The sequence below is a fragment of the Limulus polyphemus genome, unplaced genomic scaffold (genome assembly GCF_000517525.1).
Source record: "Limulus polyphemus unplaced genomic scaffold, Limulus_polyphemus-2.1.2 Scaffold4479, whole genome shotgun sequence".
NCBI classification, from domain to species: Eukaryota; Metazoa; Arthropoda; class Merostomata; order Xiphosura; family Limulidae; genus Limulus; species Limulus polyphemus.
This window is the reverse complement of record NW_013670089.1, coordinates 34,068-48,524: the sequence shown is the minus strand read 5'-3', so window position 1 is coordinate 48,524 and position 14,457 is coordinate 34,068. Positions and strand designations below refer to the sequence as shown.

At 30.2% G+C, this 14,457-nt stretch overlaps 1 protein-coding gene across 1 annotated transcript in view; it reads right to left on the bottom strand.

The window, feature by feature from the left end:
• The window catches only part of LOC106471221 (host cell factor 1-like), a 66,566-nt gene that overhangs the window by 30,258 nt on the left and 21,851 nt on the right, over positions 1 to 14,457 (bottom strand). Inside the window, exons 9-18 of the mRNA XM_022399846.1 lie at positions 12,954 to 13,075; positions 12,145 to 12,328; positions 11,524 to 11,690; positions 11,330 to 11,386; positions 7,658 to 7,810; positions 6,806 to 7,100; positions 6,198 to 6,362; positions 3,935 to 4,059; positions 2,691 to 2,903; positions 425 to 584 (exon numbers count right to left, since the gene is read on the bottom strand). Of these exons, the coding sequence (XP_022255554.1) occupies positions 425 to 584; positions 2,691 to 2,903; positions 3,935 to 4,059; positions 6,198 to 6,362; positions 6,806 to 7,100; positions 7,658 to 7,810; positions 11,330 to 11,386; positions 11,524 to 11,690; positions 12,145 to 12,328; positions 12,954 to 13,075 (1,641 nt within the window). The remainder of the gene's footprint in view (positions 1 to 424; positions 585 to 2,690; positions 2,904 to 3,934; positions 4,060 to 6,197; positions 6,363 to 6,805; positions 7,101 to 7,657; positions 7,811 to 11,329; positions 11,387 to 11,523; positions 11,691 to 12,144; positions 12,329 to 12,953; positions 13,076 to 14,457) is intronic.

Genomic DNA, 14,457 nt, shown 5'->3' with positions numbered 1-14,457 from the left:
TCATGTGAATATGACTGAAATATTTCATTTTTTCTAAAAAGGTGGTGTCTATTTACTTGTGACCACTCAGTGTACATTTGATATTCTTGTATGTATAAGCTCTTGACTGATGGTGGCATTATTTTTTAAATAGTTAACCAACAAGTTATTATGGAAGCTTAATATTTTTTTTTCAGTTGAAAGAAGATGTATATTTCCTTACACCAAAATACATTAAAGAATCGTTTTTTTAAGTATTTGATAAATGTTTCAAAACTGTGTGCCAAGTGTCATGCAAATAGATATAGACCCTCATGACAGCTTCTGTAAAGATGAATTGGACCTGCTCACAATGCACTCTAAGGGTTAATACCAGATACATGCATAGCATATTACTATAATATAAAAACTGAAGAATTAATTTTAGTAGAATGAGAATCATTACCAGCTGCTGCAAGTGTTTTCTGGTCTACCATGTCACCAGCACCTTCAAGGGATTCTGGAAGTTGGGTTACTGTTGGTGAGGTACTGCCAGCTGTTGGAGCTGATACTATCATAACTTTAGTTGTGTTTCCACTAGCTGACACTGGAAGCCCACTTAAAGCCTTGTTAAATATGAAATTGAATATAAGTACCACATTAAACAACACAATATTAATACAAAATGCCCTCTGAAAGTAACTTGTATAGTCATGATGCTGTCATACACTTCTAATAATACATGGACAACAAAAATAACATTTTATATAAAACTAGTCTACATAAAAATTGCTTGTCAAAATGGAAGTTGAAATATCCCTTCCAAGTATGCTAACCTTTTTTACAACAAAAGTTAGATGTAAAAACAAAATTATGCTTTTCAACTGTCACATTAAAACACAATTTGAGCTAATACCAGTTTTTAGGCAATTAAACATGTCTTGCAAAGAAACTTTTGTTTGTTAGACTGTTAATGTTCTCTATATGGATAGGTAAAAGTGTGCATGTCACGACTTTCTATAGAGTTACCTTCAAAATTTAATTAAACTACTTTATTATCACTGTATATGAATAAACTTAGTTACACGGTCAGTCAAATGGACTGAATCTCTAGTGGTAGGGTAGATAGAATATCATATAGAATATATGTTTTAAAAACAACAACAATAAAAAACAACAACCATATTTTACTCATTTTGGAGGTTCTAAAGTTTATGCAAATAAAATTTGAAAAACGTTTTTCAATTTTGACATAAATATCACCATGCATTCACATTAGTCAGAGTCACACTGAGTCAATCAATTCACCAACAAATATTTAAAATACTTACTTAAAAAGCCTAATTTTTTGTGTACAAAGAACTTGAAATATTTACTAAAAGCTTGCCAAATTCTGTGAAGATACACTTAATACATGAAATATTATAGCATGTACACTTTCATAGTTATCTAGTGGTTGCAAGATCATTTAAACAAGTGATAATCCTCAACTTTAACTTAAGTGTGGTTATCTATTAAATAATCTAAAAACCAAGTCAATTACTATGAAGTGTATCAATAAACTATCAAGTTACATCATTATAATTATAAGTGACATCATTATAAAGTCTAACAATGGATCCATTATACAATGGAATAATTAAATCAAATGTTCATAATAGACATACACGGATATGTCATCTTTTAAGTATGTGTTTATAATTGTTGAAAAATATTTTATTCTTCCTTAACAAAAATTCAAGGCAGTATGACATGTTTATAAATGAATGGGATAAAGTCGAGTCTCACATTTTAAGCTTAAACCTAACACAAGATGGGCCATTAAAAAGAACAGTACTCTTAGTTTACCATTTTTTGTGATGCATGACTGAAAAAGTAGAGACAGATCACTATAATCAAAATGAAGACATTCAAAGCAGAAATTTATAATTAGAGATCTGAAAACATAATTTAAAAATCATCATTATTGATTTAGCATAAATGTTACTTCATTTTCAGGAAATTGGTAACACTAGAATTAAGTTGGTGGGGCACTTAATTCCAAATACTCACTAATGTTGATAGAAGACCCTAAGAAAAAATCTTTTATTTGGTATTTTAAACCGAATGGCACCTTATGCAACATGATGGATAAATGATCAGATCAGAGAATCTAAGTTCAGAAATAGTCACCCATCATTTAGAACTGGTGACCAGAAGGACAACTAGTTGACAGCACCTGCCACTTATGCAGCTCCTCTTAACCAACAGGATTGACTGTCACAGTTATAAAACATCCATAACTGAAAGTGTGGATGTTCATTAGCATATTGTGACTATTCTAATCTGCACCCTAGCAATTAATCACTAGGTCATGACTGACTCATGATGCAAGTCATCAAATCAATTCCACTTCTCAGTAAAATATACAATTACCACTTACATATTACTCTGTTACCTCACTAAATTTTTTAGGACAAAACAATAAAACAAAGTAATAGAGCAAAGTTTTCATCAAGCGTTTTAATTAGTTATAAAATTATTTTTTGAAAACTTAAAATTTAATTCCAATTAATTTTTTTTCTTCATCACCCCCCCCCAAATTCTAATTAGAGTGTAAACCACTTTCAAAACAATAATTTAAAAACATCTATACTGACAATTCATAGAATATATACAAAAATATTTTTTTGTTGGTAAATAAGTATCTTTATTCAAAATTGTTCACATGTAATTATAAGTTTAAAACTTACCCGTGTAGTGACAACTGAAACTGCAGGACTGGCTTGGTTACCAGAGAGTTCCTGAGCAACACTTCCAAGAGATGGTTGAGTAGTGACAATGGTGAGTACTTTCTGTGTAGCTCCAGACTTTGCTTTCAATGTGATTGCATGACTTCCTGTTGGCAGAATTCCTTGTGCAGGAACAGCTATTAATTGAGAGCCACCAGACTGGCCAGCAGTAAGCTGAATTATAGAACAGAAATAAATTAATAAGTTGTAAGCTTATAACAACTGTGTATGAGTGTATACAGAGATATCATCACTACATTATTCAAGCTTCACAGCCAAGTCTAGAACACAGCTTTACGTACATTCATGTGTAGAAGTCATAAAATGATGAATGTTTTGGATAAGAAGTGAGTTAATATAATGCACTGAAATCTGACACAAACATGGAAAACATCATCAGAGGAAAATCATCCTCAAATGTGTGTTCACCTTCAGCTTCCAAACCCAGAAAATGTATAAAGATGTCTTATTCACTTTAGATACTTTAAATATGAGTGTCAGAAATAAGTGTAACAACATATAATCATTAAAATTGGCAGTCTGAGTAAGTAAGATTATATATCTGTGATATCTGCAGTTGAGAGAATCTTGAATTTTATTTATATATTACTTTAAAAGTAAATGTATTGCTTGAACTAAACTAGAAAGAATATAAAAATACTTTAAAATTTTTCATGAAATGTGGAATAGGTATTAAACAGCTTAACAAAAACATGTAGTGGGCAAACTATCCATATTCAGTTTTACAATGTAAAATATTAAAGAATTCAAGAATATTTTTTATTGCAAAACACAAAAAAAAATACTTTCAAATCTACATCAGCTGGTGGGTCACTAGAAATATGAAGTTTATTTTTAAAACTGATCACCTATGATACGTGTCTTTAGCAGTACACATTATTTTTTTCTTTATACTAAGTATTATAAAGTCAATGAAGTGATCAAAATGTCCATTTGTGTACACTAATATTCCTGGAAAAAAATTTAAAATGATCAATCAATTTTAATTTCAGAATGAACAAAAATAATCTTCACTGGTTTTGGCAGACAATACAAAACATCTCATTAAAAGCAATCCTGTGGAATGTATGCATCAAGTTGCACAATCATGGATTTCTTTAAAAAATAAAAAATTAATACATTAAATGTAATTTGCAAAAGCTTGAACATGAAAAAAAGAAGAAAAAGTAAAAAACAATAATTACCTGAACAGTGCTGGGGCCACTTTTAGCAGGTAGTGCAACTGTTGCTGTTTTTGTTCCACTTTGGAGAACAGAACTTGGCATGGTGATTGTGATAGGAGATGTAACTGTTGATGTTCCTTGTACTCCTGGATATTTAAAATGGAATTAGGTCAAATATCTGTATCAACAACTTTTCAATGATCAAATCTTGAAACAAATCAAGTGGTTTTGTAGCTCCAAAGTATTTGAAGAACATTAGTTTAATACTTTAAACACTTGAATTCATTATGTTAAGATAATCACCAATAATTTTATAATAATTTAAGTTTTAAAATGTCTGTGTAATGCCTTAAATTTGGATAGATGGCCTGTATCCAAAAGGAATTGGCAGAAAAAAAACAACAACAAAAACTGTCATTTATAGTCTAACAACTTAATGAAATATAATTTTTGAATGTGACACTATATGTGATATAATTAAAAAACTGGAACTAGGCTACACTTGAATAGAAAGAGCATAATCAAATTCAGTTGATTTAAAATTTGTTTTAGTTTTGCAATCACTATTCAAATCTGTAACTGCGATTCGTCCCCAGTTCCACTAATTACAACAATCTGAGAGTCAGGTAATTGCTAAAGTAAAACCATTTTGAAATTAGCAGAACTTGGCAATGCTGCTTCTCCTATAAATATAAAGTCTATTTCAATTTTTGAATAATAAGGAATTACTTACACATACACATTTTGATCACATATACTAACATATATTTAACTGCCTGATATGTTTGATGTTCTAAATTTCTAGAATTAGGAAACACCTTCAATGGAAAAGTTTTGTACACGTGTTCTTGTGTGCATGCACTTGTATTCTTTTATATAAAACTGATCTAATATAGTATGAAAAATATACTGCAAAGATATTAATAAAAAACAACTCCAATCACCTTTGCTGTGAACTTATATTTGCATAATAGACAAACTCTATGCTTTTATCCATTTTTATAAAATAACCTTGTTATATTTTACATTCTTCCAAAATGTATATATTTTGATAATTTTATATACAAACATAAAATAAGACTGCAAAATATTTGCCTTTTATATTTTTTTCAATTATACAATATTTACATATGTTTGATCAGACAAAAGTAATGACATTATCAATAACTGACAAGAAAAACTCCTAACACCTAAATATTATATATAACAACAACAAAATAGAGAGAAAAAAAAAAGGTTTAGTGTGCCTGCAAGGTAAACCAAACATTTTACCATGTAATAATTCAAGCTAATGCACACTCGAGGAAGAGATATATTTTTTGGCCAAGAAAGCATGTGGTACTCAAAATTTAACAATGGTCTTCTGGTGTTAGTTGTTAACAGCAACATATACAACACTAAAACAATCTTAAAAGCAAAATGCCACAGATACAATAATACTTTCTTTTTGTTAAAATATGTTAATGTATTTGAGAACAACATAACAGCTATTATATTAAGTTTTCAAAGTATCATAACTAGAATGTTACATAAAACTAAGTGTAGTTATCAACTAAATGAAGTGTAATAAAATGCTTATCTCATGTATAAAACTAAACTTGTAAAATAAAAATTTATAAAATCATAAGAAAACAAGTTAACAAAAATCCAAGAAAATGATTAAAAGTGCATAGAAATAACCAAAGAAAATATATTATCAATGCCTAATTATGAATTACTTTATTAGAAATCAAATGATCAACAAATACCTGAAACTAAACACTAACTAAAAAAAGAAAAAGCAAAAAAAAAAAGCTTGTATGTGCAAACTTTACAAACACACCATTTAAAGAAGGTAAAATAAAGTATGAAAATAAATATTTTAATGAATATTAAACAAGTTAAAATTGATTGGATAAGAATGATGCAACTTCCTGATGAATACTGAAAAAGGAGAGTCTAACATATACAGAAGTATTTTACATTTTTAAAAACAGTTCCACAACAGAAAGAACATATGTTATTAGTGATATCCTTCTGGTCGGGAAAGGGGTTAACAAAAATATCTTAAGACATGACAATTTTTTGTTTGATGTAGGTTCATCTCTCTTTCACCCACATGCACCTTCCCTAGGCTAAGTAGTATTTAGAACATTCAAGTTTTGCAGTGTGAAACAGAAATATACAAACATATACATACAGATGTATTCTGACCTCACACCATAAAAATGGAACCTTATTTAGCAACCGAGAGAAACTTTGGGTGTTATAAAAGAGCCAATTTAGAATAAAGCTATGGACTGACCTGCAGAAGATGAAGCAGTAGTAAGAATGGTAATAGCTTGCTGACCAGCATTAATTCCAGCTGAGGAAACCACAATCATCTTTATTCCCCCTGAGGTATTCACCGTATTCAGTTGAGCCCCAGACAAGACTGGAAGAACATTAACTGTGGAGGTTCCTGCTCGAGCTAAAAATGTGATCAAAGTAGAATTTTAAAAGCACTGTTAAAGGCTTGTTAATTTTCTTATTCAATTTTGGCTTATAGATAAAAATTCTCTTATGTCATTTTATCATGCAGTTCAAAATTCATTTGGTTATATAATTTTTTTTTGAATTAACTGAATAATTAAAAAACATTCAAAAGACATCTAATTATGTCATTATGCGACTTTATACATTACATTTCAGTCAAATACAGTAAATAATAATACAAAGTTGTGAGAAGCAAATAACAGGTTTTATGCAAAGTATTTAGTTTTTTACAGGTCCAAATCTTCTTTTGTTCAGATGTTTAACACACTAGTTTAAGGAACATTAAAAAATACACAAGACTGCGTTTTCTATATATCAACATCCTTCAGTCTCGCATTACTACTGCACTATCAAATAAAAACAATTATTATAACAAACCTCTGCCTGCTTCAGCAGTAGACACCCCTGCTGTCACTGTTTTCAGCTGTGCATGAGTAGTAACTACTATGATTTGTGATGAAGGTGAAGAAAGTTTTGGTACAGTGGTCAGTATCTTAGCTGGTGTTCCTGGCTGACTTCCTTTAGGTGCTGCAATGACAATGGTCTGCTTAGGTACATTACCAGTGGTTGTTGAACCTAATGGTACTGCACTTCCAGGTTTGGCAACAGACAGAACATTTGATGGCAGTGTGCGAATAATGGTGTTTAACATCTTTTGAGTTTGAATTGTTCCCTGAGAATCAAACCAAATGTGGTAAAGTTTATATTGAAACAAAAACTGAAAATTCTACCCATATTTCTATCTCCATGTAACTTGTTTTAGTACAACAAAATCTGAACTTTTGCCAGCTTAAAAACTTAATCATGGAATACTACTCATTTTTAAGTAAAGATAAAAGAAATATTCAACAGTTACATAACCATTAAAATACATAAATGTTTCTTGCATATAAAATGTAGTTCAATGATATTTCCTAATACCATTGAACTACCTGGGTAATAAGATTTAAACCTTTAACTATTTGAAGAATTCTCTAACTTCTCAGTCTTTTTTTTTTTAACTAGTCCGAATGCAAAGTAATTTCCACATTAAGAATAAAAATACTTTTCTGCATCTCAAAAATCTCAACTTTCATTTACACAATCTCTAAAACCTCCCAAATACATTTCAAACGTTTTTTTATTAATCTGTTATTTTCTTAATCTGTTATTATCAGATTTTTTACTACTACTTTAACAAATAATTCACATAAATACAAATGAGACTGTTAAGAAGAGTGAAAATACTACCTGTGGTGAAACTGATGAAATTCCAAGAATTGTAGGCTGTGCTGTCCCAGCCTGTGTAGTGATGACTGCTGTCCTCGGCTTACCAACAATACCACCAGCCTGTGTTGTCACTAACTTCACAATGGTGGCTCCTTGAGGAATACTTGTCTTTGTCTATAGTAATTCAATTTTGAGTTTTAACCTTGACTAAATAGTTTTTGCCTCTTTATTTTTTGAAGACAAATATTTCATTTTGATTATTTATATTTAATTATAAAGTAGTAAAGCCAACTGCGAAACTTTATTATCAATTACTTAAAGCTGATTTTGTGTACTTTTGCTTTTGAAATACCTTTTTTTTTAAATAATTAACATTATATCAAATTACAGGAAATTTTATGATTTACTAATGGATTTGGAATTGATGTTATATAACATATAACATAAAATTATATAAAATATTGGGTTTATCACTGTTGGGGAATTACTAACTGAGGGGGTGGGGACTTTTTTTAGAAAACACATACATCAGTTGCAGTACCCAAATCCATGTGACATTTGAAAGCAGCTTAATAGATTTATCAATATAATATGTATAACAAAGTATATTAAAACATACATTAGTATAAAACAAATGCATGAAATGAACAGTTAAAAATTTAGGATATTTAAGTCAACAACATCAAGGAGTTGGGCCAGCGTTTTTAACTGATTCCTATTTTTCCTACATGGTGGGGGGGACGCAGGTGGTTAAGGCGCTCGACTCGCAATCTGAGGGTCGCGGGTTTGAATCCCCGTCACACCAAACATGCTCGTCCTTTCAAAGAGGGAAGGCTGTCAAGTGGGTTGCATCCTTGACGTAAGAAACAGCTTTAGCAACGATGGAAACTTCTCAAAGTACTAGTTTGTTTAATCTTCTCACTACAGATAGGTCAGAATGCAAATATCATGACCGTTTACATAGTTACATTCAATATGTAATTAAACTCTTTTATTATCAAAACAAAAGTAATAAACCAAATTTTAATATTATACAAGTTTTCAGTTCTTAATTTTATAAGGAAATATTTATAAAAATCCTCAATCTCCTCTTGTATGAAAATCGTGACACTTGTTCTCTGGATCTTCTCCTTTTGTTAGTTTATTTACCTTACTCGTTATAATATAGATATTACTAAGGCAAAGTTTAATGTTTATAAACCTTCAATCTTATTTTTTTTACAGAGTTAAAAACTAGAAAATCAGACCCACTTGCCACATCCTCTCTTTCACAAGTTGCAAATAGTTTCCTCTGAAGTTTTAATCTATCAACTGATGTATTATATTACATTGTTTTCCATTTAGTCATCAGTTTGAAAGTTTCTATAACAGTGTTCAGTTCAGGAAGCTTAAATAATTATTTTAAGGCTTTTATGCCACAGTTAGAAAGCCAGTTAAATCATGATAGTTTTTGGATATTGTTTGCTTTGTAACTGTTATCCTATGTTCTAATGGGCATTTATGTAAATAAAAAATATTTAGTGTACTAGTACCATTATTATAAAAAAAACAGGTTTAAATTTAATCAACAACTGACAGCAAAAAAACAAACAAAATAAAACAAGAGAGCAGAGGAAAGTACAATATTTCTTGTTTTTCATGTATATTCTTTATTTATTGTTATAAAAGTAACTAAAATGTAAAAAATAGAAACATATTAGGTTAGATAAGGTCAGCTTAGGTAAGATAATGAAAAACATAATTCTTCACAGTGTATGCTCACAAGCAGCTCATGCATTACATCATTCAGTAATGTAATGTGAGTTACACATTCATGAGTGAGTTACAACTAGTGTTATGATTATTAGTGAGAGAGGTTCAAAGGGCAATAAAACAATAAAATTAAGTATAAACAGATGTGTACTGTTACAAGCCTTAAGCTATTTAGGATAAACAAATGTAGGTTATAATCTTCAGTCATTATAAAAAAAAAGGGTAATTTAGATTTATTTCATATTTGTGGGAGTTAAGAAGGTTGGTCAAATCTAATGGGTCCATATCAAGTTAGGGTAAACAAAAAATAGATAATATAAAGTTTTACTGGTAAAAAAGTAATGTTTATTTAGAGGTTAAGCAAATGAAATTTCAAAATTTTCAGATGAAGTATTTTTAACATTAACATGAAAATCGTTTTCCACTTGAAGAAGTCAACACTCTAACTCCATATAGTTAAGGACAAATCTTTAGCAAAAGTACTTAATTAAAATGTTCGATTTTTTGTTTACAAAAGACTTATTATATTTATTGAAATCTTGTTAAATTTTGTGAAGATACATGAAACATACTAACACTTTTACTACAGCCATTTTTTCCCATGCATATCATGAGGTTTTAATGAGTTATATTCAAAATCTAATTAAACTACTTCTTATCATGGTATACAAATAAATTTGGCAAAAAAAAAATGCATCTAATAATCTATATTTTAATATTATATAAGTTCTCAGTTCACAATTTTATAAGACAATATTTAAAAAAAAATCCTGAATTTTTCCTAGTATAACAATTGTGCATTTGACATTTGCTCTCTAGGTACCCTTTTCTCTACTTTATTTAACTCTCTCAACATGGGCTCAGACAATCTGACTGATCATGTGACCTCTTTGTACTTGTTTAAAGTCTTTAGAGATTTAATACTTCTAACTTTCAATATAATGTGTATATCTTCACAAGATTTGACTGTCTTTCAGTTAACATTATAAGTCTTTCACATTCAAAAAATCATATTTTTAGCTTAGTATTTTTAATAAACTCAAATAAAGATTTGTCCATGAACATATTGAGTATTTGTTTTGAATAGTCCATGTGCAAAGTGATTTATCTTAAGAATAAAAATACTTTTCCTCATCTCAAAAATTTCAATTTCTTTTGTGTAATCCCCTAAAACCTCCTAAATACATTTCAAACATTTGTTTTCAGTAAAACTGTATAGTTCATCTGTTATTTTCTCTACCCTATCTCTATATGGGATAATAACCACCAAATAAAAATATAAATAAAATAAAAATTATCTATTTTTTTCTTTATAGAATGACTTCAAATTGTAACATGAAACTACAATAGTTTATCCTAAGTAGCTTTAAACTGGTAACAGTATACATCTATTTATAATTAAATTTTATTGTTTAATTGCCGTTACAAATTCATCCAAGCTAGTTGTTAGCTTTCCCACAGGAATGGAGCTTGTAATTTACATTTAATTTTGTACATTTTGGATGGGTGGTGGATAAAATAGAGAATAGAAGATGCCCAGAGAAAATGTTCACGTGTGTGTAACACTAGGTGAAATTCAGGATGCTTAAAAATATTGCCTTCTAGGATTAAGAAGTTAAAATATGGATTATTAGCTAAGTCCAGACATGGGAAGCTTATATGGTGAGATGTCACAAAAACACATTTGTTCTGAAAACTTTATTATATCCTGAATTCTTGAACTTGATATTCATGAACTGTGACAATACACAGATTGAGTTGGCATCATTTGTGTGTGTGAGAACACTAATAAACTCTTGTTGGGTTAGATTTTGTTCTTGGATGAAAAAACTTTGTTTTAATTTTTTTGTAATAACACTTATCCTTTCTTTTGAGAAAAGTCACTATAATGTCCTTCAATCAAACCTGACTCATTTACTAGATCAACAATTAAACACTCACCTGCAACTGTCCTTGAATGGTACCAGCCTTTCCTTGAATCAAGCTTACTTTTGGCATCTGAATCAAGGAAAAAAAGACAAATCTGTTTTGAGTATATTATTTTCTATTGTCATGATATTTTCTGTTTTAAAACTAAATTAAACAAATTCTGGAAATATTCTGTAGAGTAATCTCAAAGAGAAGCCTGGACTTACAGTTGCCACAGTAACACCTTGTGGTGTTTTCACTAATGTAACTATTTGTGGTTGGCTAGATGTAGCTCCTGACTTGTGAACCGTGATGATCTGTTTACCAGGAGTACCACCTGCTGTCTTCAAGATAGTTGCATTTGCAGGGTTTGCAGTTCGTAATGACTGAGTACCTATTTAATGAATATTAAATATGCAATAACTCAAATGATTCAGCAATTCATTATCACACTGCTTTTGATGGATTTTTCATACATGTGCTTTAAGTGTGATGTGCATTTAGACTATAATTACCTTTAGAAAGAGTTTTCAAGAGTATAAAAATACACAGAATTACGTATTAACTATACATGTTGAATTACCATTTCCTGCTGTTATGAGTAACAGGAAGCACTAATTTTATCATGATATCAAAATTGCACAAGACGAAAACCACATTTTAATTCATACAACAGTCATATACATCTCTTCCCATACCTTACTTTCATCTGTTTTAAATTACAATGAAAAATGAGCATATTGTTTTGTCACCCAAGTCTAGTCTATGTCATTAGTGTGTCTTAGGTCTCTATTACCTTGATGGCATTATAATTAGAACTATTCTTAAACTTATGAATTTTTACTCACCTTGCACATTCATTGCATTATTCCTTATACCTTGTGGAGTGAGAACAGATGGAGATACTACTCTTATGTTGCTAAGGGATGGGGTTGTCTGTGTCGTTGTCATAGTAATTTTCTGAGTGGCTGCTGCAGCTGCTGCAAGAGCTGCCATCCCACTCATACTGGTGACTACTACTGCTGTTGTTACCTGTACAAAGAAGGGGCATGTTTAATTATCTATCAAGAACAAATGTGATAAAAATGTGAAATAAACTTTAAAATGCAAGATAATGAGTACTGTCAAAAAATTATAGCATGGGAGACATTTAGCCTAATGCACTTGGCGAGGTCAAAATGCATATTATCTTTTACAGAATTAGGTTCAAAACTCAATTAAACAAGTTTATAATCCAAAGTTTCATATTATTTAAGTTTTATTTTCTTAATTTCAAAAGGAAATATTTATATAAATTCTCAATCTTCATCTGTGTCACATGATGCATCTCTGCTTTGAATTCCAATTTTCAGATTTTCTCTCTTCCCTTATATAGCTTTCAGTGTACCCAACCAATTAGAAACAAGCTATAAACATTGACAGACCAGAATATAAAATCTGAGCCGCCTACGTTCTTCATTTGCCGAGATTTAAATATACTTGTAGCTTTTTTCCCCCAAAACTTTGTCTTCAAAATAAGGGTGTGTCTTACACACCGGTGCATCTTGTATTCCAAAAAATACGATAATTTAATTATAAGTCCAAATTATAAATAAATAATACTAATCAACTTATTTTTGCAAAGAAGTTGTGCAACTATCACAGACAAGTTACTTACTGGGGTCACAGCAGCAACTTTCCTAACAACCTGGGTTCCACCAGGTCCAGCTGAAACTACTCGTATTTGCTGTGTTCCCACAGTTCCAGGTGCTCTTGTACGAACCACTGTCACTGTGCCACCTAGTGGAAATTTATAAAATTTCAACAAAATTACTGATAAGCAATATAATTCTGTTAAACTAACTGAATACAAAAGTCGCTTTTAATGTTTTCAAAGTATATTTCTTTAATCTTTATCCAAAAACAAACAATATTAATAAATGTTTATGAATGGTTTAATATAATTTGTTAATAAAGTGTTGACAGTATGATTGTGGGTACAAAAAAATATTTCAGGAAATTCAATATATGAATTATAAATGCAACAGATCATTACAACTTGTCCAAAACCCAGTATAGAAAAAAAAATCTCAATACATTCTTCAGACAAACACCAAGATAAGGTTTTGGGCAATACCCTATGTCACTTCCATGTGCAAGTTAAAAAGTTCCTGAATTACCCTTAACAAGAAAAACATCTTGAACTGTGCATCTGGAGGAACATAAGAATTTGTACCATTATTATGAACAACTTTTCTCTTTGATCAAATTATAAATTAGTAACATTCCTATAATGGTCTTTTGTATCTAAAAGTTTGTCCTTCATTTAAAAACATATATACAGACACAATTGATTGGAAATCCTCAAGATTTTTATCTACTGCATTTGACCATTTGTGTTTTTTCCTCAAGTAAACAGCATAGAGTATGAGCAAATTCTGATGGAAGTATCCAAAATATTCCAAACAATCATGTTAATTAAGATTTACACAAAACTAACTCATTTTGCCAAGGAAAATAGCACAAAGGATTCGTGTTCTGTATGCCTAAACATTGGGAAAGAATATTGTTCAATTTCTTTCAGTTTTCATAATAGAATGCTTGATCATGGATTTCTAAATCAAATATTGGGATGAATAACCATAATTACTGACAATGTATGCATGTCTACCAACATGGCCAGTATATATGACCCTTGGCCATGGTCACTTGTACAAGTACATATAAACTTGGCTCCATCCAAACAATGGCCAATGAAGTTTGGCCCTCACTCGCATCCCAGTGGGCTTTGCATTAAAATATCATTTCCAAAGTTTTTGGTTAAAAACTAGCACAATTGGTATGTTATTTAATGTACTTTCAATTTTAACATCACACTTGTCAGATCCTAATCCACTCGAATGTAACAAACAATATGCCCCAAAGGATGTTGTCATGCTCAAATCAACTGATATTGTACCATGATATGTATTGTATCACGAAATAACACTGGTACAGCATTAGGAGTCAATATTACAAATAACAAGATAAATTGTTTACTATATGATCAATTAAAGTTTTATAACTTCACTTTTCAATCAAATATATATATATATATATATATATATACACACTCCTCGCTGTACGGACCGAACGGCGGAGTGTACGGTACAGCAGAACTGTTATTTGTTAAGCACAATGGG